This window comes from Euprymna scolopes, chromosome 7 (assembly GCF_053919585.1).
Source record: "Euprymna scolopes isolate OS-2025 chromosome 7, ASM5391958v1, whole genome shotgun sequence".
NCBI lineage: Eukaryota > Metazoa > Mollusca > Cephalopoda > Sepiida > Sepiolidae > Euprymna > Euprymna scolopes.
In genome coordinates, this window is record NC_136488.1 from 134,353,362 (window position 1) to 134,380,882 (window position 27,521).

The following is a 27,521-nucleotide window of genomic DNA, read 5'->3' on the forward strand; positions in this document are numbered from 1 at the left end:
ATGACAAAGTTCTCTCTGATTCTCTCTCCTCTGATCTTGAGCGCACGGTTCAGTGGGGGAAGATGTGGCTGGTTACCTTTAATGCATCCAAAACCAAACTCCTATCCTTACATCATCAACGCTCTGATCCCCATCTGGCATCAATTGTGATGGATGGCTCTCGTCTGAGTGAGGCCCCGTGTTTTGACAAGCTTCTGGGCTTGACCTTTACTCCTGATCTGAAATGGAACACATACATCAAATCTGTTGCCAAGGTCGCTGGAAAGATGGTGGGATCCTTCTACCGCTCCAGAAGATATCTCACTACTGATGCAATTCTCTATCTATATAAAAGCCAAGTACGTCCAAGGATGGGTTACTGTTGCCATATCTGGGCAGGAGCTGCTAAAAACAGCCTATCCTGCCTTGACAGAGTACAAAATAAACTTCGTGGCTTAGTGGGGGATGCCCTTTTCTCTACCCTGCAACCTCTCTCCCACAGAAAAGACGTTGCGAGCCTATCCTTGTTTTATCGTTATTTCCATGGCAGGTGCTCATCTGAACTCTAATCTCTGATCCCCCCCCTCGCCAATCTTTCACAAAAAACACCCGTCTAGCTGAATCCACTGTGAAAAATTCCCCCCCACTCTATATCTGTGCCTAAATCAAAACGCGCATTCCATGAACAAAGCTTCTTTCTTAGAACTGCACGCCTGTGGAACTCTGTTCTGTCTGCCTGCTTCCCATCGGACTACAACTTGGATGTATTCAAGTCCAACGTTAACAAATTCCTAATGAACCGCCTCCTTAAGTAAACACTTCATCAAATCTCCACACTAACGTAATGTACTTGCAATAACCCTTATCCCTGAGTGGCTTCCGGGCCTTGATTTTGTGTAAAAAAAAAAAATGGTTAATGTAAAATTTTATGCTATTTCCAATAAACCGAATATAATATTTTAGACAAACGTTTTTTTCAAATTCACCCCCCTCCCATTTCCAAATGTCTATTAAAATGTAAATAATTAATTTTCTCACCTCAGATTTATATTTGTTCAAATTTACCTGTAAAGTCAAAAGTTTAAAACCTTTTTTTTTAAAACACGTTGATTTTTTTTAAGTGAAACCTCACGTTTTGAAAATATTGTCCTGAAAAAATTGAACACCTACAACAATTTTTTCTATTTCATTCAATTTTTTTTTTTTTTTTTTTAGATTAAAAAAATCTTCACTGCATAAAGAAGAAATAAAATATATTAAATCAAAATTTCATGTATTATTAAAAAAAAATGGAAAATTGATCGGTTGTATTGTGTTTAAACGGTAAAAACTGATGAGTGAAATTTGCTCATTTTTCAAGTATGGTGACCTATATTTTCACACACGACGGCTCACACGTATGTGTCGTTTTTATGTTTTTGAAATAATTCATTATGACCGTTTTAGGCATCCGTATTTGATAACTAGAAGAAAGACATTAAACACCACTTTGCTAACAGTGCATAATCGCTTACAAAATCGCGGTCTTTTCGAATGAATGCTTAAAAATTCTTTTATTCAAAAAGTACATGGAATATAAAATATAAACATGGACAAATTCTTATAAATGAAGAATGGAAGCGCCCATTAATTAGTATTTTATATAGGTAAGTGATTTTTTAATTTATATATATTTATTATATTTTGATTAAGTTAAAATCCGTTGAATTTCGTGAGATCTTTTTAAAAGAAAACCGATTAAAAAAATATTGTATATTTTTCGATTAAACCTTTATTATTTTAAAATTTGGTCTTTGCTCCTTTTATTGAAAAAAAGGGGGTTAAATTACATTATTCGTGTTGTTATAAGCTTTGAAATATAGCGAGTCTAATTAATCACTCCTTTTTAATGTCGACTTCTGACAATCCAGAGGCAATGTCGGGACACTTTCTTAGTGGCTTATCTCAAGAACGCATGTCGCATCGACTCGACTCAGTTATATCTTGTTTTCTCTCGATCAAACGATTAAAATATTGCGATAAATAAAATACTTTTTTTACGTGATATTCAACAAAGCGATCGACCGTTTCGCGTTTCATAATGGATCATTTAAATTAGTTCGGTTTTAATTTTCTGCGAACTTGCTTTTCCGGTCGCCATCTTAAATTTTACTTCCGCTAGTCAAACTAGTCGTCTTGTTTTAATTAACATATATTTTATAATCATCTTTCATGTCAACAATTTGTCAAACAAAAGGTAAGTATTGCTTGAATTTAATTCCTCTTATGTACTATTTTTTTTTTTTTTTCTGCAGCGGTTCGTCTTAACGATTATAATTCACTTTTGTTTTGTTTTTTTTTATATATAGAAATGAGTCAACGTCCCGTGTTTGTATGTAAACGAAGACCATTATTTTATACAATCATTTACAATCGTTTTTTGTTTTTAAATATTTTTTTTGTTTTGTTTACGAGTGCCCTGAGGATGATTTAGATATTAGAAACCGTTGTAAATAAGTTATTTAGTTTTTACGTGCCTTAAGTTTAAATCTAATAATAAATAATGGGTTTGTATTACTGTACACATAGATTCAAAAAAGTTGTCAAAAAACAAATATATAACAAATAAATGTTATCAAAGGCAAGATAAGTTACTTTTCTACCAAACTGGATACATTTTTCGTGTTTTTATTCAATGTAACATATTTATTCAGCTCGAAAAACATACCGATGTATTCGAAAATTCAAGATGGCGTCTCACACCCTCTTTAACACTGTAAGTTTGGAAAAAGGTGTTATAAATAAAAAAAACTATACAAAATACTATTAAAAACCCGCCGAATATATGTCAACCTATGTCACAGTAACATGTATTGAGCGAGTTTTTAACAGTATTTTATCCGGTTTTTTATTTATAACATCTTTTCCCAAACTTACCGTGTTAAAGAGAGAATCAGACTCCATCTTGAATGTTCCAATACATCGGTAAACACTGTATGGTTTTCGAGCTGAATAAACATGTTACATTGAATAAAAATACGAAAAATATATCCAGTTAGGTAGAAAAGTAACTTATCTTGCCTTTGATAACATTTATTTGTTATATATTTGTTTTGTGTACAGTAATACAAACCCTAAATAATAATAAATTACATACGCAACGGCAACGCAATGGTTTGTAGACGTAAGTGACTCATTCAGTTACCTCCGCCCATTCCATTGTTACCTAAAACATCACAAAAAATAAATATATTATTCAAGTAAATTTACGTTATCTATATCAACACATTTTTCCATAAACGATGCATTAGTAAACCTGGGTTTGTTTTTCTTTTAATTCTGCAACATAATTTATATTTTATTTTATTTGCATTTAGTAAAAAAAAGTTGGAGAATAGTTAATATTGATTAATTTTTGCACATTTTCGGCCATTTACATTTGCCTTCAAACCTGCGGACATTATTTTTCCTAGTAATTATGTAAAATAAGGGGCCTCCTGAAATAATAACGTTATTATTAAAAACACATTCTTAACATGGAGAGGATGGCGTTTTTTTTTAAACGCCTTCCTCTTCATGTTAAGAATATGTTTTTAATAATAACGTTATTTCACTTAAGAACTTAATAAACAAAAACTTTTGCTGGGGATGTGGCATTCTACCGGATGCCAAACATTCTTCCATTGGTTTAGTTACTCCAACCGAGAGATCTTTTTAAAATTCTAACTACCCCATTAAGTGCAATTGTTTGTATTTCTCTTGCTTAGTTTCCCGGGTATATTTGACAGATAGTTTTTTAATTTCTTTTTCATTAGCCTGGTTGTTCCTATGATAAATGGTACGATTGATGCATTCTTAAGATTCCAGTTTCTTTTTTATGTCATACATAAGTCCTTGGTATTTTATTAAAAATATTGAACGTAATTTGAACATCATACTTAAACATAGCATCGTCCGTATCCTTCACAAGTGTCTTTTTGTTGGGAATATAATTATTGTTAGATTTCCGTAGACAAATTCGATGAACTATTTAAAGTTTCCGTAACGATTCACTGAAATAGAGAGGGTATCTTAAAAGGAGCAGTAACTCTTGGTCTTTTTATTTATAACTAATTTTATTTTTTCGAAATGTAATTTGCAGTTCGTATTTACAAAGAAAGGACGTTATTTTTTTTTATTAAGTTAAAACATTAATATTTTGATTAAAAAAATTAATTTTACTTTTTGATGATTCATCATTTTTCTTCTCATCTTTGTTCTAGTTAGGATGTATTTGCTTTCCCACCAAAGCAAAATTTGACACTATGTCGTTTTTAATGTGGGGTTAAACCAGCTCCCCCCCCCCCAAAAAAAAGGCAAAAGAGGCACTCTGGTTGGGACCAAAAATAATAATTGTCCCAGTGTAGAGGGTTTCCCCTCCATTGACCAGGACAAATTACCTCAAGTGCAGCATCTCCAGAACAGATACTACACTTTGATCCCGGCCCAAAGGCCAAGAAAGGTGGTATTTATTTGCTCCCCCACCGAGCAAATTAGGCACAAGGCCGATTTTTAATGTGAGGAGTGAAGGGGAAATGGGGATCAACTCCCCGGGGAGTAGGGGAGCTGGATAGTGACAATTGGTATGAAGGGTTGCCCCTCCATTGACCAAGGTCTTATCTGTGGGGTCGCCCCCACATAGGGTCTTTGCTTGCAGTATCTGTCAGAACAGATACTACACTTTGAGGTATTTATTTGCTCCCCCACTGAGCAAATTAGGCACAAGTCCAATTTTTAAAGTGAGGAGTGAAGAGGAAATGGGGACCAACTCCCCGGGGAGTAGGGGAGCTGGATAGTGATAATTGGTATGAAGGGTTTCCCCTACATTGACCAAGGTCTTATATGTGGGGTTTCCCCCACATATGGTCTTTTCTTGCAGTATCTGCCGGAACAGATACTACACTTTGAGATATTAAATTTTTTATTCACAGGAAAAAAAAATACAATTGGGAAAATGAACAAAAAACTTAGGCACAAGGCCAACTCAAAAAGAAGGGGGGATGGTGAAGTTGGTTGATCCATCTCGTCTCTGTTGTAAATTTTAAATGATTTTTCTCTCGGCCAGCCTCTTTTATCATGGTTACCCGTTTAAATTTGTATTTATGAGTGTATGGTGGCAGGGGGGGGAGGCTACTTAAGCCAAATTTTAAAACTTTTTGTATTTATATCAAAAAATACAAAAAAGATAACAATCTTAATAAAATTTCATTTGTGTCGAGGGACTTGGGGAAAAAAAAAACAAAAAGATAACAAACCAAGGGTTTCGCGAGCAGCCTCTAAATGGAGGGGAGAGGGGTTGTGTCCTAAATAGGGGAGAAAAGAAAAAATTGGCGGTGAGGGCGGGACGAGGGTGTTAGTGTTTGATTTAATTTCTTCCAAGCTGGGTTGAATTTCGAGAGGAAGGGCGGGCAAAAGAAAAAATTGTTGTTTTTGGAGGCTGGGGATCTTGGAGGCTTTCTAATAAGGGAAACAAGATTTATTCGGCTGGTTGAGAGGCTGAAGGAAGTAGAATTGGAAAGGGGCGGGGGTCCGACAGAAACCCTAGAACTGACGCTCCACACCTAAGTGGGAAACACGTATCCAAATTTGGCCTCTCTTCGTACACACAGACTTGCTAACTGCATCCATCTTCTTTCAAAAGCCGTGCGATACAGCCTTCTTCTGTTGCATCTGATCTTTGCCCGTAGTTGGTGTTTAAAGAAAGCGATCAGATCCTGATCAGAAAAAGGCAGCACCCCCCACCCCACCCCCCGGCCATCTTGCAGTCTCGACGTCCAAATCACCATTCTCGCCACGGCCAGGATTGCGATGTAGACCATTTGTCTCTCACAGTCCCACGGCGGCCTCACGTTGTCCACTACATTTGATACAGTAATCTGGTGAGGATGCTTGGGGTCGATGCGAGCCGTCACCTCGCCAACATACGACCAGTACTGGTGGAGTTCGCGGCAATCGAAAAATGCGTGATCAGTTGTTTCTGCTGCCGTCGTCCCGCAACGGGGACAGGCAGGCGACTCCAAAAAACCAGAACTGCATTGTACATTGTTGAGGGGAAGCGCATTTTGGGCCAATCGCCTGGTCAGAGAGAACTCTGAATTGTTCAGATGATTCGAACCTGGCGCCCAGCTCCATGCAGAGCGGATCTCACTCTGCTGCCAACCCAAACGCGCACATAGTGAATCGTCGGCGGCCCCCCTCACTAGATCCCTGTGGAGTTCCTTACAGGTGGCAGTCACAAGGTCGCTGGATCCTGGTAGTCATTTTAGCGCAGCTCGGCTCTCTTTTAGGAAGGCTGAATCTCCCCGCGGCCTGCAACGACTCTCAATAGTGGAGTCAAGAATGAGGTCGGGAAAGGCGGCAGTGATCGTGGGATGCCATGATTAATCGTCTTGAAGGTAGTGGCTAAGAAAGGCCGGCGTCTTGATGACACCTCAAGTCCGGCATTCCCAAACCTCCCTCACATGGACGTTGAATACAGACCTGTCTGCTTACCCAGTGTCTTCCTCTGTCCCAAAGGAGCAAGGACAAGAGTTCCACAAAAGCTGTTAGGTGTTGTGCAGGCAGAGGAAGTACGGCCAGTCGGTAAAGGATAAGAGGGAAGACATGTGGTGCACGCCTCAGCTCTACCTTTTAAGGAAAATTTCCTAGGAAGCCACGCATTGACCGCAGCTGCCACCTTTGACCGTACCTCCGACCAATTCTTATCAAGCTAGAGACCTGGTCCGAACCGGGCCAGCCGTCCTGCTGAAGGTCGCCGGGAGGTTTGTATTACCACTCCAGGCGCCCAACCGCAGTCCTACCGACTTGCTGTGGTTTATCTTGGCCCCCATGATTCTTTTGTACTGTGCAAGTGCCTCCGACACGATCTCAATGTCTCTGAAATACTACACTTTGATCTTGGCCCGAAGGCCAAGAAAGGTCTCTTGGATCTTCAAGTCTTCTGATTTCTTCACCTTCTTTTCCCTTTCAATTTCAAGCCTTCAATCAATATTTTAAACTGAAGCAAAATGTATAGAGAAACCAGACTTTTTGCCCCGTCCAATTTTCACAAAATAAAAATAAAAGGATTTTAAAAAATACGACATTAAAGCATAATGTTTAGTTAGCTTTTGGGCCTTGATAAGTAGTGACCTCAAGTTAAAAAGAAAAGAAAACATGAAAGTCTTTATTTCTATGCTTTAATTATGAATCAATTCTGTTCCTAGGTAAATATTATGTAGAAATTTTATTTTTTCAAAACATAATTTTCATCTTGTGTGTACAAAGGTAGGACATTATTTTTTTTAAATTAAAGCATATACATATTATAATTAAAAATTATTTTACTTTTTGATGATTCGTCATTTTCATTTTAATACTAGTTGTTTTATTGTTATTTATGTTGACTTTGTGTAGGTCTCTTAGATCTTCAAGTCTTTTGTTTTCTTCACCTTCTTTTCCCTTTGAATTTCCAATTTTCACAAAATAAAAGGATTAAAGAATACAACATTTAGCCATAATCTTTAAGTTGCTTTTAGTCCTTGATAAGTGGTGACCTCAAATTGAAAAGAAATGTTGAGAGTCTTTATTTCTATACTGGAATTATAAATGAATGTCGGACTAAGATCTTTATCATGGTTCTATATTTTAAACAACATCTTGCTCTTAAGGTAATATCATGTAGAAAATAAAGCATGTTTTTATCTTCATCATCAACAGTCAGATGTTCAACAATTTTTCCAAAGATAGTGTATAATTTATTTTTCCTGAATAACTAATTTTATTCTACATTTTTCGTATTGAAAATGAGAGTAGGAAAATTTTTCCTGAAAAAAGTAATTTTTAAGCCGACAAAAACTCTATTCTTCCTTGACCATCTAAAATTTCCACTCTTTTCATGTTATTGTTCTCCATCAACTATGGCATCGTGTATTGCATATTATTTGATATTTTTGTTACATTTTGATGGTCGATTAAAAACCCTTGTAAAATTTATAGTTTTGTTTTTCAATATGTAATCTGTGCTAAGTCTAAAGTCATAATTCGAGTCCTTCGAACTATGATAAAAGTATAATATCTGTTCTATCCTCAGAGTTGGAGAAATGATTATATACTTGTAATGAAAAAACTTCGATATGGAGTGAACTTTAAATAAGCTTTATTTTACTAAGAACAGACCCGGGGAACGAGACCTGTTACTTCAAGGAAAGGAAGAGAAAAGAAGGAAAAACTCAAGGGAAGTAACTCACTTCCAGAGAGTAGAAACGGAAGTTAAAAGTTAGAGAGTTCTTTTCTTAGCACATTCTCGGCCGCTCAGTGAAATTCGGGGCCGCATGACTTTCAGGGGGCACAAGGCTTCAAGGAATCTAAGCAAAGGGGTGTGTCTGTTTAGGCTGAAAAAAAGGAGAAAAGAAACAGAAGTTTAAAGCTGATAGTTTTCAGCTAAATATGGAGGGCTGCGGCGGACTCTAATCTTTTTTGTCGATCATCGGAGAGGGGGGAGTAGGAACCGAATCCTCTAGGATGGAATTTTCGATCCCGCTAGGCTGAGGATCTGAAAGGTTATATTCGAGAGGTGCATTCTGCAGCCGTTGGTTCTCCATCTCCGGAACTGATTCTGCCTCCAAGCTGCTCAGCCTATCACCCAATGGCGATAAGTGGCATAAGGATACTGTCGTCTCTCGTCCATTATCAAAACGAACATGAGCATAGTTCGGATTGACTTCAAGTAGATCTACGGTCTCGACCAGGGGCTCATATTTGCTTCCACACACATGCCGCTTTAAAAAGACAGACTTAGCGTTTGTAAGCCGGGTGGGCATAGAATCTCCAGTGGCCGATTTCCTTTGGAAATTGAAGAGGCGTTCATGGGGAGTACAATTAGTGGAGGTGGAATGCAGTGAGCGAATGCTGTGGGGGGCTACATCTAGTACTCTTTGCCCAATTTGTAACGTGAAGGTTTCTCGACCGCAGAGCCAGACTTACCATCAGCCAGATGATACTGTTATATCTTTCCACTTGTCCATTACCTTGAGGGTTGAAAGCAGTTGTTCGGCTAGTAGCAATGCCTCAAGAAAGCGAGAATTCCTTTAGTTCCTCTGACATGAAAGCAGTTCTGCAATCAGAATGTATAAAAGAAGGGTTTCCAAATATGGAGAATAAGTTAGTTACGTGTTTCCGAACAGTAGTAGCTGAAACATCGGCACAGGGGAAAGCAAAAGGAAAGCGCGAGTATTCATCAATGACAGTCAGTATGTATCTGTTGTGGGAGTTTGAAGGTAACGGTCCTTTGAAATCCACACTTAGTCTCTCAAAAGGCTGACTCGCCTTTACAAGAGTCTGAGGAGACGTCTTGAGAAACCTGGGTTTTATTTCGGAACAGACTCGACAGGCTTTTGTAACTGCTCTCACATCTTCCACAGAGTATGGGAGATTTTTGGTTCTGACAAAGTGTACCATCCTGGTTACCCCCGGATGGCATAAATCTGTGTGCAAAGAGTGTAATTTGTCAGCAGAGGTGGTAGAAGAACAAATTCGAGACAAAGCGTCTGCAGCAGCATTCTGTTTCCCTGGACGATAAGTGATATTGTAGCTAAAACAGGCAAACTCCAGCTTCCATCTCGTAATCTTCTCATTTTTTTATTTTACTCTTTCCCTTGGGGTTAAACATAAAAGAGACCGATTTTTGGTCAGTGATCAATTTGAAATGCTTCCCCAGCAGTAAATGTCGCCATTTTCGGATCGCTTCTACAATTGCATATGCCTCCTTTTCAACCGCAGAATGCTTCTGCTCAGCGGAGGTTAAAGTTCTTGAAAACAAGGCCACTGGTCAAGACTTCTGGGTTAGGGAGGCAGTGATAGCATGCTCTGAAGCATCGGTTTCGACCTCAAGGGGAAGAGAAGAGTCTATGGCTACTAGGGATGATTTTGTAATTTCTTTCTTCAGTTCTCTAAAGGCGTTGGTTTGTTCCTTAGTGAGAGGAAACTTGGTAACTTTGGTAAGGGGGTGCAATTTCTCAGAGAAGTTGGATATCCATTTTGAATAGTGAGAAAACATTCCCATCGCTCGACAAAGAGAAGGAAGATCTGGAGGAATAGGCAAGTCCATCAAACCTGTGAGCCTGTCAGAGTCTGGTTTTACTGAACCTTTGCTTATAGTGTACCCAAGCAGGTCTACAGAAGCAAGGGAGTAGTGACACTTGTTTTCATTCAGGGTTAGTCCATACTTCGCCATTGCCTTCATAAAGCTTTGTAAATTGGTATCATGCTCAGCCTGATTTTCTCCACAAACTGTAACATTGTTGATGTAGGCGAAGGTTCCTCGGAGGTCCTCTCGTTTGATGATATCATCGATGACTCATTGGAAACTGGCTACTCCATTGGTTACTCCGAACGGAATCTGATGAAACTGGTAGAGGGATCCAGAAGCTTCGAAGGCGGTATACTTTCGTTCTTCCGGTTTGATGGCAACTTGATGATAGGCACTGGTTAAATCAAGAGTGCTAAACACTTGGTAAGTGGCAATCTCATTTACCATATCCTCCATTCGAGGAAGAGGATAAGCGTCTAGGAGAGTGAAACGATTTATCGTTTGGGAGTAACCCACAACAACCCTCTTCTTATGATTCTCAGGAGACACTACAAGAGTTTGAGCTCACCACGGAGATTGAGAGGGTTCTATAATACCTTCCTTTAGCATACGAGTTATCTCTGATTTAATAAATTCGGCATCAGGTAGGGTATGTCTCCGGGATTTAACGGTTATTGGGCGACAGTCAGCGGTTAAGTTTGTAAAGAGAGAGGGGTAAGGAACATTTTTAATGGCGGTTAGCCCACAAACAGAGAGAGGGGGAGGGGTCCTCCGAAATGTATTTCTACTGACGAATGTCGGTTTAAAAATTTATGCCTGAGAATAATGTCACTGCATGAATCTGCCATAATCGACAGTTTGATATCATTGTACACCCTTCCTTTCAGACTAGGAGATACAACACAATGTCCAAGAGTAGTAGATGTATGAGAACTACTAGCCATTAAGATTCTCTCCGAACTTGGCAAGACTGCTAACCCGAGCTTCTTTACTTTATCAGGGTGAATGAAATTTTCGGAGCTCCCGGTATCAACGAGTATACTAATAAGTTCACCTCTGATTTTTCCCTACAAGGACGAACGAGATAGGCTTTTTGAGGAATTAAAACAAGGAACCGAAGAAGCAAGAAAAGACTCACCGTAATTCGTAGCAGCTGCCGTTGGAGATCTACAGACATGTGCAAAATGCCCCTTCTTCTTGCAGTTTTTGCATATCGAGTTTCTGGCAGCACAACTCGCCCTGTTATGCTTTGGTTTTCCACAGAAGAAGCATTTCTGCCCCGGGAGGGCCGCTGCTGTTGGTTGCTCCTCATGCTCACTCTGGTTGTTCTTGTCCTCTTCGTTTTTAGCAGCAGATATGGACGCAGTCAAAGAGTCTGACTGGGCATAAATAGATAGCTGTTTTTGAGCGGACTCCAACGTGAGTGCTTGGTCATACGCCGTGTGTAAGTCGAGTCTCTTGTTTTCCAGAAGTCTTTGTCTTATGTGGGATGATGACATCCCGTTTATGAACGCGTCCCTTATGTATTCGTCCCTCGCCTGTATCGCCGTCACGGCCTGGAATTCACAGTCCTTGGGAAGTTCTTTCAATGACTGTAGATACTGGTCCACACTTTCATTTGTTCGTTGTTGACGAGTAGCCAATAAATGCCGACAGAAGATGACGTTTTTGGGTTGAACAAAAACCTTCTCGAGGGCGTTCATGGCTGTCCGATAGTCGTTGATGTCCGAGATATATTTATATATTGTCGAAGACACCAAGTTGATTAACAGGTTTAATTTCGACTCGTCCGTAAGGGGTGAACTGTTAACGGCTTCTAGGAATATCGTGAACGACCGCTTCCAGTGTATCCACGTGTCGGCTGCATCCATTTTTGTGGGATCCAAATCCAGCCATTCAGGTTTCAGGAACTTCTCCATTGTTTGTGTTTTAGTTGTTCTTAGTAAAATAAATTGTAATGAAAAAACTTTGATACGGAGTGAACTTTAAATAAGCTTTATTTTACTAAGAACAGACATGGGGAACGAGACCTGTTACTTTAAGGAAAGGAAGAGAAAAGAAGGAAAAACTCAAGGGAAGTAACTCACTTCCAGAGAGTAGAAACGGAAGTTAAAAGTTAGAGAGTTCTTTTCTGTCAGCACAATAGTAATTGATTTTGAAGTTAGGTAGATATCCCATTAAATATCAACCTTGTATCTAAGTTGTCCAATTTGTTGAGGCAAATAAATAAAAATGAATAGATTGTTTGGAATTATGGTATCGTTTATGGCCTTGTTTCTAGGACAAGCACAACCTTAGACTTTTCTTTCTATTCTTTCATATTTAAAAAGAAAAAAAACTAATTCAATAGATCATTTATTATTTAAGGCTCTTGGACATCATAAAAACTACTAAATTGAAATTGAACCTGATTTATGTAGAACTTCAGCAGCATAAAGCTAAAGTAGCAGAACAAATGAGTGACCGTTGAGTGTTTTGAAATAATGTAAACATGTCTAAAATGCAATTTTTGTGCTTAGAAGAGCAGTTATAATTTTATCAGCGGTTGTTGGCCTAAAACCTACAAGTGGTATGCTTAAGTACAAGGTCCTTCTGTTAAAGTAATCCGGATGATGAAAAACACTGGAATTGTCAGGATTATTCAATAATTGCTCACCAATAGGAGATTTTTATTGAACATGATGGAAAGTGGGGTCGATCGAAACTAGGAAAAACGGAGTTGCACAAGGTTGTGCCTACTGTGACTACTCTTTACAACATTTTGCTTCAATTGCTCCCATTTTTCTGCAATTGTTTCAAGTTTACTGATTCAAACCTTATAGTTTTACTTTTAGTAAGCCTGACTCACTATCTGAATTACTTCAATTGCAGTGGAACCTGCAGTACAGTGATCAATCTACACAAAAACTTTATCCTCTCAATGAGAGCTGCATAAAGATAACAGAATAGCTCGCTATTAGGAAAAACCTTGCTCATAAAACTAAAAATTTCAAAAGGGGGTTGGGCAAAACCCTGAAACTCTGCACACAACAACGTTAACACTGTTGCACTGCTACTAATTATTGAGCTCGAGATTTTACTGGAGTGTTTTGCTGCTTTTTGCGATATTTACTCCGGAACTTGATAACACTATGCTTCAATTGCTAATCTCATTTTTCCGCAGTTTCAAGTATATTGATTCAAACATTATATTCTGTACCTTTAGGAAGCCTTACTCACCATTTGAGCTACTTTCATTGCAGTGGAACCTGCAGTATAGTAACCAACGTGAATTTGATAAAATCAGCAGACTTAGTTTTGTAGTTGAAGCAGATTTCAACAATATTTAACGTCTTTCAGACACTTTGAATCCTATGACACATTACTATAAAAACAATGCACTGAATACAAATCCAGGAAATACACAAATCTACATATTTCACCTCAATAACTATGATGCAGCCAGACACTTAGTATCATCTGAATGACAGTCAACTACAAAATGTCAACTGTCTTGTCTATCTGGGTGTCACACTGGATAAAACTTTATCCTGTCAATGAGGTCACGTTTTTCCTAGATCATGCCATACCAAATTATTCGACCCAATACTAAATAATGCGTGTTATCATTGGGAAATTAGATCAATCTTACAACTAACGCTATACAAATTGGTTGACAAAGTACCTTACCTCATATTTGAAGATATGCCAATGTTAGAATTTCAAAATTAGCAAACCAACAGAAGATGACAGTCTACTTGCACGGTCACAGAACTCTCCCATTGACAGATGAAATGAGTAGAGTGACTACTTGAATGAAACCAAAAACTAAGAAAACATGTTCTACATGGAAACTGCTGTCTCGTGAGGAATAACTCTGTTATGAGCAAAGTTTATTAGGATAGCCATCAGCCTCCATAGGTGTAGACCAGCAATAACAATGAATATTTTTTGGGTCGGATGGTAAATGTCTAAATTATATACTACATTTTAGTGTAGAATTTGTTTAAAATTATTTGTTTATTTAGATGTAATATTACCCTTACATTTACTAGCAAATGTATACGATTGATTATAATGTAAAGATGATTCTATAAAGGCTTGTCTAATGTCTTCAGCATTATTTACATTTAATTATATAAAAAAGATTTTTATGGGTACATAATTTTTTAACACTTTTGAAGAACACCGAGCGTAGTGCCATAATTAATTTCTGTTTATTTTTCTATAGTTTAAACATAAACCATTAAAAAGGAACTTTTGAAAAGAAGACCAAAATACACTTCTAAAGTATATTTCTCCTAAGCATAAATTAGATAAATAAGGGGTGGGGCAGAAAAGAAAACCCTATCGAGACGTCTTTCAGCTAACCGTTTTCAAGATTAACGTTGGTAACGAGAGAGAAAACATTGTTTAAAAACGTGGTCAAAAGACCATAAATTAATAGCGAGGGTAAAAAAAAGAAACTGTATGGAGAAGAAGAGAAAAAAATAAGAAACAATCTCAGCGAATACCCATAAGTTCTAAATTATGGGTATACTTTCTTTGCTTACACAGAGATGGTTGGTGCAAATTAATGGATACACTCTTGAGAATTTTTAAGTGAATTCTCGAGCCTGCTCTGTGTAAAATTAAAGTTTAATCCGTGTATCTGTCAGTGCTAATTTGGCACTGTAATAAATGTTTACCGACTTATGAGCTGATAAACGCCCGAATGTTGTTATATTTTTACAGATTTTCTTGGTTGACTTTTTTTTCTGATTGAAAACAAAAGAATTTATGAAGTTTTTGTAAAAATACTTTATTAAATATCATGTTTGTTATCTTTTTAATTGTATTTATTGAACTAAGTCACGAAAAATATTAGATCTTGAATTATGTTATTTTACCTTAGATTTTCACTTATATTCACATAAAACGACATGTTAAAAAACATATAATGAAAATAAGAATTAAATAAATACAATTTTAACAATGAAAATTTGAAACTCATCCGGGATTTTAAAGCATTACTCATCTGATTTATTATTTTACAGAATTCTTCTAGGACAGCTGAACTACATATATCTATGGTAAAAAGCCTCATCAATAGATTCCTGACCTTTAAAGAAAACAGACAGGTTTTGTGTCAAAGAACTTTTGAATAACAGGTAATTATCCAAATTTGCAAACATATTTAGTGTTTGTTATTTGTTAATGATAATTGTAATTGCATGAGATTTTTTTCAGGTTAATTTAAAGTATATTATTTGAACATAACAAAATTTATGAAAGCTCTCCTTAGAAATTTACATAGTTTGTGGTATTTTGTAAAATAAAAAAAAATCTACTTGCACATTCAATGTAATCGCTTTTCCCTCTTGAAAGTGAAATGCAAAGCTAAATTTCTACAGATACATGGTTTTGTGCATCAGTAACAAAATGAAATAATATATTCACATTGTAATTGACATATTGAGGTAATACAAAATCGTTTTGAATTGCAGATTGTATTCCACATTTGATAATGATTTTAGTGAATGTCTTTTAAATGCTAATTTCATTGTGTTAAAAATGATTGTTTGAATTTTAGTCTTTAATACTTAGCGAGTGCCAGGTCTCAAAATTATTAATGTATTAAAAATGCATTAAATTTTTATATTATTTTTGTATAATGTTTTCATTTGACAACAAACAGGAAAGCATGCTATAGATGTAGGTGACTACTGGGAATTACAAGCAAATCATCTAGATAAGGTATTGAGTAGTGAAATATTTACATTCATTTTCATTTCTGTAAGTGGGTATAGTCAAACAGTTAACAGTCGGGGAATTCCAAAAGCTTGAAGTTTAAGAAAAGAATCTGTTAGAGTAAACACCCTTCTCATATGGAGCCATCTGTAGTGAAGGGGTAAGAATTTGCTGATTGTCTGGTTGGTCAGTGTTATGTCTTTATTTAGTGAGAGCACTAGTGAAGCAATTTTGCCAGGTCATATTCTATTGAAATACTTGTAAAACACGTATGAGAGTGCAATATTTCATTAATGAGAGAAGTTTTGGAGCTTTATAAACAGTGAAATCTATTAGATTGCATACGTTTTTAGGACAAAGTCGAAAATGCAGAGAGAGAGAGAGAAAAGTCGTTTATGCATCAGCCAAGATGATGCAGCAATAGTTTATGTGTGTGCGAATGGTGGCTGGCAGATGTGAGAAATTTTCTAGTATTGCAGAGCTCACCTTTCTTTGAAACAGACTTGACTGTATATTCTATTTGTTCCGATTCATGTTTACTGTGGACGATAGATCGAGGGGGTTGAATAATTGTCTCTTATGTAAGGTGTTATTAGCAATCATTGTTTAAAAGATTTCTTTGAACTGTTAAAAGTAAAGAGCTTTGTCTTAGTAACAATAAATTTTACCATCAACTTGTTTCATTCAGCTAAAAGCTGGAGGTATTTTTAAAGAATTCAAACCTAATCAACTACATTAATACTATATTGTTATGTTGCAAAGAAAACTGAAATCTTTCTTTTCTCTTAGAAAGGTCTGAATAGAATAAATATTCGTTTCTGTATGGATTATTTATCTTTATGTCACTAAGATAGTTTGTAATATTCGTAAAGAAAACTCCAATTTTATCATTTTCCTACAAGAAATTAAATTTAAAATATTTGTATCTTTTTTTTTGTATTTTTTATATTTGACGACGCATTTTAAACATATTTTTATTTATTTTGATTTTTCAGAATATTTATAGAATTAATATCCTTGCTTGAAATGTATCTTTTAAAATTTAATTTTATATTGATTTTAATTTTGCAGAATCATGAAAGAGAAAAACAAGTATCATTGGATTCGAATAAATCAACATTCTCTTGGTGACTTGAAATATTGAAGTGCTTTACGAAAGTGCTTTTTTAACTTTAACATTTTTCATGCAAAATCAGTTAAATTATTCCATGTTAATTATATAAAGTTTTTTGTCAAATCATATATATTGGACAATACATTTGCTCATGTATTTATCTCTTATTAATTATATTTAGGAGATTACTAGCTCAAACGGTTGTCACAAATCCATGCATATAATCTACATAAATTGTGAATGATTCATATGGCATTTTGTCTTTCACAAAAAATACAATCTTAAAAATAGCAAACATCAAATTCTAATAAAACATCCATAGTTGTGTGCTTTCAAAAATGAGCTATAAATTTGATACTGGAAGGGATTCAAGTTTTTGTAAAGTATGTGGCTCGTTTTTTACAAAAAAACACAATTTTGCTATTCATATGCGAACACATACTGGAGAGAAACCATATTCTTGTGAAATATGTGCATCGTCTTTTGCAATGAAAAAATATATGTTGAAACATATGCGAATACATTCTAGAGAAAAACCATATTCTTGTGAAGTATGTGGTTATTCTTTTGCACAGAAATCAGTTATGTTAAAACATATGCGAATACATACTGGAGAGAAACCATATTCTTGTAAAATATGTGGTTATTCTTTTGCACAGAAATTCACAATGCTGAAGCATGTGCGAACACATACTGGAGAGAAACCATATTCTTGTGAAGTATGTGGTTCTTCTTTTGCACAGAAATCAGTTATGTTAAAACATGTACGAATACATACTGGAGAGAAACCATATTCTTGTGAAGTGTGTGGCTTTACTTTTGCAAGAAAAGAAAGTATGTTGCGACATATACGAACTCATACTGGAGAGAAACCATATTCTTGTGAAGTGTGTGGCTCTTCTTTTTCCAGAAAAGAAGTTATGTTGCAACATATGCGAACACATACTGGAGAGAAACCATATTCTTGCAAAGTATGTGGGTTTTCGTTTGCATGGAGAGAGTATATGTTGCTACATATGCGAACACATACTGGAGAAAAACCATATTCTTGTGAAGTATGTGGTTCTTCTTTTGCTACAAAACAAAATATGGTGTTGCATATGCGAACGCATACTGGAGAAAAACCATATAGTTGCAAAGTATGTGCTTCTTCTTTTACTCAGAAATCAAATATGATGAAACATATGCGAAAACATACCAGAAAAACATCAATGATGCCTTAACTAGACCTGAATGGCTACTAGAGAGATCTGTAATACCTACTAGATCCTGTCTTTGTTCAGGAGTTAATGAAGATAACTTTTGCATGAGGTAAAATAAATAAATAAATCCTGATTAAATATTAAAAATAGCATAGTATTCGATCTCCTCTTGGTATGGCTACCCTGTACTGGCTTGTACAAGAATTGGTTCAACTCTTCTTTGTGATATTTGCTATAATAACAACACTAAGCTTTATACACCACTAAATTAGATGAATTCCTGTCCAATAAGACCAAGCGACTAAAAGAAATATATACCATAATTTAGTTTACTCATCAATACACAAGAGAAAAATTAATAACGTTTGAGAGGTAAAGGAGAACTGTAATGGAACACTCGAATATCTGTGCATCTCATATAGAAATCAAATGTTAGCCACAGGGAGGAGCCCTTTGATTTCTAAAAACTTAAACTATAAAGAACTGAAATATAACAGAAACTATATTCTTGTGAAATATGTGATACTTTTAGAATATATGTGATTCTTTTAAAATATAAGATATCGCTTATATTTTACACAGATATACTATGTTGATCTAACCTGACCACATACTGCATTGATTTCTAAAAACTTCAACTATAATAAATTGAAATAAAAGAGAAACTATATTCTTGTGAAATATGTGATTCTTTTGAATGTAATATATGTAGCAACATATGGGAAAGAAACGTCAATACCTGCTACAGACTATTCTTGAATACTTAAGATCATTATGTATAGGGGTTTGTCAGGACAAACTGATATGAGGATACTTTTCTGTAGAAGTAAATCCTGACTACATATTCAAAATCACATGGTATTTGCAGCCCAAAAGATCTCCTTGGTATGGCTAACTCGCACTAGCTTTTATGAGGAATGATGTATATTCTCCAGGTGATGTTGCTTCAAGTAACAGCATGAAGCTTGATACTCTACTAGAGTAAATAAGTGCTCGTCTCGTAAGACCAATAGATCACAAGAAAAATATAATTACGGCTAGGACAACAGCATATTCTTAGCATTGTTTTGACTCTCGATTGTCTATCCGTTATCTTATATGTTTTTATAGAGAGTGATGTGGTTCTCGGTTGATTAACTGTGTCTAACTGTGTTGGATATATACTCGAGAGTCAAAATAATAAGAATATGCTGTTGTCATAGCTCTAATAACATTTTAAATGGTCAATTGTGCAGAGGAAAAGTATGTTCTCTACTTCTTTACTAACTTAATGTTTGAAAGGTAAAGGGAAAGTCGAATATCTATAGATCTCATATAGAGATTAAGTGTTAGCCCCTAATAAGGGCCCTATTGATTTGCGAGAATTCTTACTGAAGAAAAATTAAACAAAGAAACCATATTCCTAAATATTCTGCTTTTTCAAAGAAATCAAATATTTCACATGCAAAAACAAAAGTTGAAACAAAATTATATTCCTCGCTTATGTTTGACACAGCCTGACCACATACTGATTTACATTAACATATTGTGACGTGTGTTTCAGAATAATAAGACTAAGATTCCAGTGAAAATATAATTATTCACAGAGAGGTTAAATATGTGACGTTTCTTTAAAAAAAAACTCCAATATATTACAGAATAATGTGTCCAGTGAAATATATAATAAATTACACTGAAGTTGAATATACGAAAGCACGCTTGATAGAAACCAAAATAATATCGAGTGTTTCTCAAATGCAGAACTAATTCTCAGTAATCGTGCGAGATTTGCACTTAAAGGAACTCTTTGAATTGGAAAACAATTTCTCAAAGTGGATTATTTTATCATGTTAACAGAAATAAAAACCAAATTGATTGATGGGTGTTTTTGTTAAAATCAAATAATACACTTTCACTAAAATTTAAATAAAAATAATGGGTCCATTATATTTCGTGACCATTATTTGATAAATACTTAAAATTTTATTAAAATTGATTTATTCTTTGATTTTGATGAATTTTCAAGCATTTAAATAATATGAATTTTAACAACTTCAGATATATGCACAGATGCATTTTGATTTAATGAGACGAAAATATGACTTGTACAATCATATCTCCAAATTTTTATACTTTGCCATGAAATAAAAAAAAGTATTTCCCAAAATGCGTATTCAAAAAAAAATTATTCTTCCACTATTTGTAAATACAGTTATTCCTTTTCATATATGTTTTTTTTTAATGTAACAGTATTTTAGAATAACATTTACTATTTGTACGATGCCTTTGGAAAAGTGAATAATTAGTTGTAAACCAATTTGCATATTATTGATTTAGAATAGGAAGGGGGTGTACTTAATCCGTTTTATTTATTTGTATGAGAATAAATACTTGTTTGGTTGTCTTGATTTAACGAAAATGTTTTTTTCTGATACAAAATGATTTAAAGTCCATTCTTCCTACTACCTTGGGGATACTAAATCAAGAGCTGGTTCCTAATCGGTTTCTGAAATATGAATTCCAAATTTCATTAGTTTTTTTTATAAATATGACATTGATCGTAGAAAACATGTTTCTATTATAATGGTTTTTGTGGAATAAACTTTTAATAAAACACACAGTATGTGTAGTGTATTGACTTTCGTTTTTTCTATTATAATAGTTTTTTTTTTAATTACCTTACATCTAAAACACACGGTATTTGTAGTATGTTGACTGCCTTTTTATACGAGTTCAGTTTTGTAAACTGTAAGATATTTGCATTTTATTTATTTTAAAACAATATTTGTACTACAAATACCTTTGTTTTTCTATAAATGAAATGTCAATTTTATTTTTTGTTAAATACTGTCAAAGCAAAGTGAAAATGTTTAGCCATTTTTAAAGAAATACTGAGATGGTGAAGATAAAGGTAGGAGGAGCGAGAAATTTATCTCGTGAAAAGTAAGTGATATTCTTTGTATAAATTAATTCATTTAAAAGGAATTTGACAATCTAAGACAACAATTACTAGCATTGGAGTAATAAGGAAGCTTTTGAAAGAATAGGTAAAATAATAAAATGATTGAAAGAAACAAGAGGAGGAGAAGTAGATAAGACAGATATTGAACAGTTAAATAAGAAATTGGTTTTATTTACATTTAAAGGACAACATTCTATTTGTAATATAAACAAGTTAGCTTGCCGTGAGAAATTATGTTCATGTGATTTTCTTTCACTACACTCCATATTTAATGATAAAGCATGTTCACCTTTTAATAAAAAAATTAATTTGAATTTTGCAAAACTTCATAGTTGAATTCCTCGAAAATCGACATTTTCGACATTTTTTAAAGATTAAAAATCAAAATACAGTATAACTCCTATAATTTGAACATCCACTTCGTTCAAATTAGAGGATGCCCTTCAAATTTCATGATAAAAATATGTGCTGCAGTTAACTTTAATTTTCTAAGAATTAAGAAATAGTAAATCAAATTCATTGCTATATGATACTTCAAGTATATATTAAGTTGAGTTTACGATATATTGCAAGTAAGAATTGTTAAATATTATTACCAGGAACAAAAACATTGAAAGTAAATTAAATCTACCCTTACTTGTTAGGTATCTATTACCTAAGTTATCATCTACAGAAATCATACATTTATGTAAAATACATTTTTTTTATTTATTCATTGAATGAATGTCATTGCAGTTTCTATTTTCACAGTCACAAAGTCGCTGGACCCTGGTAGTCGTTTTAGCGCGGCTTGGCACTCTTTTAGGAAGGCTGAATCTCCCCGCGGCCTGCAACGACTCTCAATAGTGGGGTCGAGAATGAGGTCGGGAAAGGCGGCAGTGATCGTGGGGTGCCACGGTTAATCGTCTCGAAGATAGTGGCTAAGGAAGACCGGCGTCTCGATGACACCTCAAGTCCGGCATTCCCAAACCTCCCTCACATGGACGTTGAATACAGACCTGTCTGCTTACCCAGTGTCTTCCTCTGTCCCAAAGGAGCGAGGACAAGAGTTCGACAAGAGCTGTTAGGTGTTGTGCAGGCAGAGGAAGTACGGCCAGTCGGTAAAAGATAAGAGGGAAGACATATGTGGCGCACGCCTCAGCTCTACCTTTTAAGGAAAGTTTCCTAGGAAGCCACGCATTGACCGCAGCTGCCACCTTTGACCGTACCTCCGACCAATTCTTATCAAGCTGGAGACCCGGTACGAACCACACGCCGAGGATCCGAACCGGGCCATCCGTCCAGCTGAAGGTCGCCGGGAGGTTTGTATTACCACTCCAGGCGCCCAACCACAGTCCTACCGATTTGCTGTGGTTTATCTTGGCCCCCATGATTCTTTTGTACTGTGCAAGTGCCTCCGACACGATCTCAATGTCTCTGAAATACTACACTTGGATCTTGGCCCGAAGGCCAAGAAAGGTCTCTTGGATCTTCAAGTCTTCTGATTTCTTCACCTTCTTTTCCCTTTCAATTTGAAGCCTTCAATCATGTATTCCAGGCACTAAATCTAAAATATTCATTACTGTAATTGACAGGTTTCAAAATCATTTTCAAACTCACACAATATAATTAACATCAGACATTTTAAATTCATCAACGTTGGTACATTATACATTAGTTGAAAACAAGCTGGAAGGTTAGATACATTCAGCATTATCAATATTTTAAACTGAAGCAAAATGTATAGAGAAACCAGACTTTTTGCCCCGTCCAATTTTCACAAAATAAAAATAAAAGGATTAAAAAAAACACGACATTAAAGCATAATGTTTAGTTAGCTTTTGAGGTTTGATAAGTAGTGACCTCAAGTTAAAAAGAAAAGAAAAGACGAAAGTCTTTATTTCTATACTTTAATTATGAATCAATTCTGTTCCTAGGTAAATATTATGTAGAAATTTTATTTTTCAAAACATAATTTCCAGCTTGTGTGTACAAAGGAAGGACATTATTTTTTTTAAATTAAAGCATATGCATATTATAATTAAAAATTATTTTACTTTTTGATGATTCGTCATTTTCATTTTCATATTTGTGCTAGTTGTTTTATTGTTATTTATGTTGACTTTGTGTAGGTCTCTTAGATCTTCAAGTCTTTTGTTTTCTTCACCTTCTTTTCCCTTTGAATTTCCAATTTTCACAAAATAAAAGGATTAAAGAATACAACATTTAACCATAATCTTTAAGTTGCTTTTAGTCCTTGATAAGTGGTGACCTCAAATTGAAAAGAAATGTTGAGAGTCTTTATTTCTATACTTGAATTATAAATGAATGTCGGACTAAGATCTTTATCATGGTTCTATATCTTAAACAACATCTTGCTCTTAAGGTAATATCATGTAGAAAATAAAGCATGTTTTTATCTTCATCATCAACATCGGATGTTCAACAATTTTTCCAAAGATAGTGTATAATTTATTTTTCCTGAATAACTAGTTTTATTCTACATTTTTCGTATTGAAAATGAGAGTAGGAAAATTTTTCCTGAAAAAAGTAATTTTTAAGCCGACAAAAACTCTATTCTTCCTTGACCATCTAAAATTTCCACTCTTTTCATGTTATTGTTCTCCATCAACTAGGGCATCGTGTATTGCATATTATTTGATATTTTTGTTACATTTTGATGGTCGATTAAAAACCCTTGTAAAATTTATAGTTTTGTTTTTCAATATGTAATCTGTGCTAAGTCTAAAGTCATAATTCGAGTCCTTCGAACTATGATAAAAGTATAATATCTGTTCTATCCTCAGAGTTGGAGAAATGATTATATACTTGTAATGAAAAAACTTTGATACGGAGTGAACTTTAAATAAGCTTTATTTTACTAAGAACAGACCCAGGGAACGAGACCTGTTACTTCAATGAAAGGAAGAGAAAAGAAGGAAAAACTCAAGTGAAGTAACTCACTTCCAGAGAGTAGAAACGGAAGTTAAAAGTTAGAGAGTTCTTTTCTGTCAGCACATTCTCCGCCGCTCAGTGAAATTCGGGGCCGCATGACTTTCAGGGGGCACAAGGCTTCAAGGAATCTAAGCAAAGGGGTGTGTCTGTTTAGGCTGAAAAAAAGGAGAAAAGAAACAGAAGTTTAAAGCTGATAGTTTTCAGCTAAATATGGAGGGCTGCGGCGGACTCTAATCTTTTTTGTCGATCATCGGAGAGGGGGGAGTAGGAACCGAATCCTCTAGGATGGAGTTTTCGATCCCGCTAGGCTGAGTATCTGAAAGGTTATATTCGAGAGGTGCATTCTGCAGCCGTTGGTTCTCCATCTCCGGAACTGATTCTGCCTCCAAGCTGCTCAGCCTATCACCCAATGGCGATAAGTGGCATAAGGATACTGTCGTCTCTCGTCCATTATCAAAACGAACATGAGCATAGTTCGGATTGACTTCAAGTAGATCTACGGTCTCGACCAGGGGCTCATATTTGCTTCCACACACATGCCGCTTTAAAAAGACAGACTTAGCGTTTGTAAGCCGGGTGGGCATAGAATCTCCAGTGGCCGATTTCCTTTGGAAATTGAAGAGGCGTTCATGGGGAGTACAATTAGTGGAGGTGGAATGCAGTGAGCGAATGCTGTGGAGGGCTACATCTAGTACTCTTTGCCCAATTTGTAACGTGAAGGTTTCTTGACCGCAGAGCCAGACTTACCATCAGCCAGATGATACTGTTATATCTTTCCACTTGTCCATTACCTTGAGGGTTGAAAGCAGTTGTTCAACTAGTAGCAATGCCTCGAGAAAGCAAGAATTCCTTTAGTTCCTCTGACATGAAAGCAGTTCCGCAATCAGAATGTATAAAAGAAGGGTTTCCAAATATGGAGAATAAGTTAGTTAAGTGTTTCCGAACAGTAGCAGCTGAAACATCGGCACAGGGGAAACCAAAAGGAAAGCGCGAGTATTCATCAATGACAGTCAGTATGTATCTGTTGCGGGAGTTTGAAGGTAACGGTCCTTTGAAATCCACACTTAGTCTCTCAAAAGGCTGACTCGCCTTTACAAGAGTCTGAGGAGACGTCTTGAGAAACCTGGGTTTTATTTCGGAGCAGACCCGACATGCTTTTGTAACTGCTCTCACATCTTCCACAGAGTATGGGAGATTTTTGGTTCTGACGAAGTGTACCATCCTGGTTACCCCCGGATGGCATAAATCTGTGTGCAAAGAGTGTAATTTGTCAGCAGAGGTGGTAGAAGAACAAATTCGAGACAAAGCGTCTGCAGCAGCATTCTGTTTCCCTGGACGATAAGTGATATCGTAGCTAAAACAGGCAAACTCCAGCTTCCATCTCGTAATCTTCTCATTTTTTTATTTTACTCTTTCCCTTGGGGTCAAACATAAAAGAGACCGATTTTTGGTCAGTGATCAATTTGAAATGCTTCCCCAGCAGTAAATGTCGCCATTTTCGGATCGCTTCTACAATTGCATATGCCTCCTTTTCAACCGCAGAATGCTTCTGCTCAGCGGAGGTTAAAGTTCTTGAAAACAAGGCCACTGGTCAAGACTTCTGGGTTAGGGAGGCAGTGATAGCATGCTCTGAAGCATCGGTTTCGACCTCAAGGGGAAGAGAAGAGTCTATGGCTACTAGGGATGATTTCGTAATTTCTTTCTTCAGTTCTCTAAAGGCGTTGGTTTGTTCCTTAGTGAGAGGAAACTTGGTAACTTTGGTAAGGGGGTGCAATTTCTCAGAGAAGTTGGATATCCATTTTGAATAGTGAGAAAACATTCCCATCGCTCGACAAAGAGAAGGAAGATCTGGAGGAATAGGCAAGTCCATCAAACCTGTGAGCCTGTCAGAGTCTGGTTTTACTGAACCTTTGCTTATAGTGTACCCAAGCAGGTCTACAGAAGCAAGGGAGTAGTGACACTTGTTTTCATTCAGGGTTAATCCATACTTCGCCATTGCCTTCATAAAGCTTTGTAAATTGGTATCATGCTCAGCCTGATTTTCTCCACAAACTGTAATGTTGTCGATGTAGGCGAAGGTTCCTCGGAGGTCCTCTCGTTTGATGATATCATCGACGACTCATTGGAAACTGGCTACTCCATTGGTTACTCCGAACGGAATCTGACGAAACTGGTAGAGGGATCCAGAAGCTTCGAAGGCGGTATACTTTCGTTCTTCCGGTTTGATGGCAACTTGATGATAGGCACTGGTTAAATCAAGAGTGCTAAACACTTGGTAAGTGGCAATCTCATTTACCATATCCTCCATTCGAGGAAGAGGATAAGCGTCTAGGAGAGTGAAACGATTTATCGTTTGGGAGTAACCCACAACAACCCTCTTCTTATGATTCTCAGGAGACACTACAAGAGTTTGAGCTCACCACGGAGATTGAGAGGGTTCTATAATACCTTCCTTTAGCATACGAGTTATCTCTGATTTAATAAATTCGGCATCAGGTAGGGTATGTCTCCGGGATTTAACGGTTATTGGGCGACAGTCAGCGGTTAAGTTTGTAAAGAGAGAGGGGTAAGGAACATTTTTAATGGCGGTTAGCCCACAAACAGAGAGAGGGGGAGAGGTCCTCCGAAATGTATTTCTACTGACGAATGTCGGTTTAAAAATTTATGCCTGAGAATAATGTCACTGCATGAGTCTGCCATAATCGACAGTTTGATATCATTGTACATCCTTCCTTTCAGACTAGGAGATACAACACAATGTCCAAGAGTAGTAGATGTATGAGAACTACTAGCCATTAAGATTCTCTCCGAACTTGGCAAGACTGCTAACCCGAGCTTCTTTACTTTATCAGGGTGAATGAAATTTTCTCAGCTCCCGGTATCAACGAGTATACTAATAAGTTCACCTCTGATTTTTCCCTACAAGGACGAACGAGATAGGCTTTTTGAGGAATTAAAACAAGGAACCGAAGAAGCAAGAAAAGACTCACCGTAATTCGTAGCAGCTGCCGTTGGAGATCTACAGACATGTGCAAAATGCCCCTTCTTCTTGCAGTTTTTGCATATCGAGTTTCTGGCAGCACAACTCGCCCTGTTATGCTTTGGTTTTCCACAGAAGAAGCATTTCTGCCCCGGGAGGGCCGCTGCTGTTGGTTGCTCCTCATGCTCACTCTGGTTGTTCTTGTCCTCTTCGTTTTTAGCAGCAGATATGGACGCAGTCAAAGAGTCTGACTGGACATAAATTGATAGCTGTTTTTGAGCGGACTCCAACGTGAGTGCTTGGTCATACGCCGTGTGTAAGTCGAGTCTCTTGTTTTCCAGAAGTCTTTGTCTTATGTGGGATGATGACATCCCGTTTATGAACGCGTCCCTTATGTATTCGTCCCTCGCCTGTATCGCCGTCACGGCCTGGAATTCACAGTCCTTGGGAAGTTCTTTCAATGACTGTAGATACTGGTCCACACTTTCATTTGTTCGTTGTTGACGAGTAGCCAATAAATGCCGACAGAAGATGACGTTTTTGGGTTGAACAAAAACCTTCTCGAGGGCGTTCAT

General features: G+C 36.4%; 1 protein-coding gene and 1 long non-coding RNA gene across 2 annotated transcripts; one reads left to right on the top strand and one right to left on the bottom strand.

The window, feature by feature from the left end:
• Nucleotides 1–2,094: 2,094 nt before the first annotated feature.
• LOC145279969 (uncharacterized) lies at nucleotides 2,095–17,689 on the top strand. The gene is made up of 3 exons (XR_013868506.1): nucleotides 2,095–2,215; nucleotides 15,082–15,195; nucleotides 16,847–17,689. It is a non-coding gene; the product is annotated as an uncharacterized LOC145279969 (long non-coding RNA).
• Nucleotides 17,690–26,885: 9,196 nt separating this feature from the next.
• LOC145280355 (uncharacterized) lies at nucleotides 26,886–27,521 on the bottom strand. Its single transcript, XM_080132126.1, has one exon. The coding sequence runs from the start codon at nucleotides 27,519–27,521 to the stop codon at nucleotides 26,886–26,888; it is 636 nt and encodes a 211-aa protein (XP_079988252.1).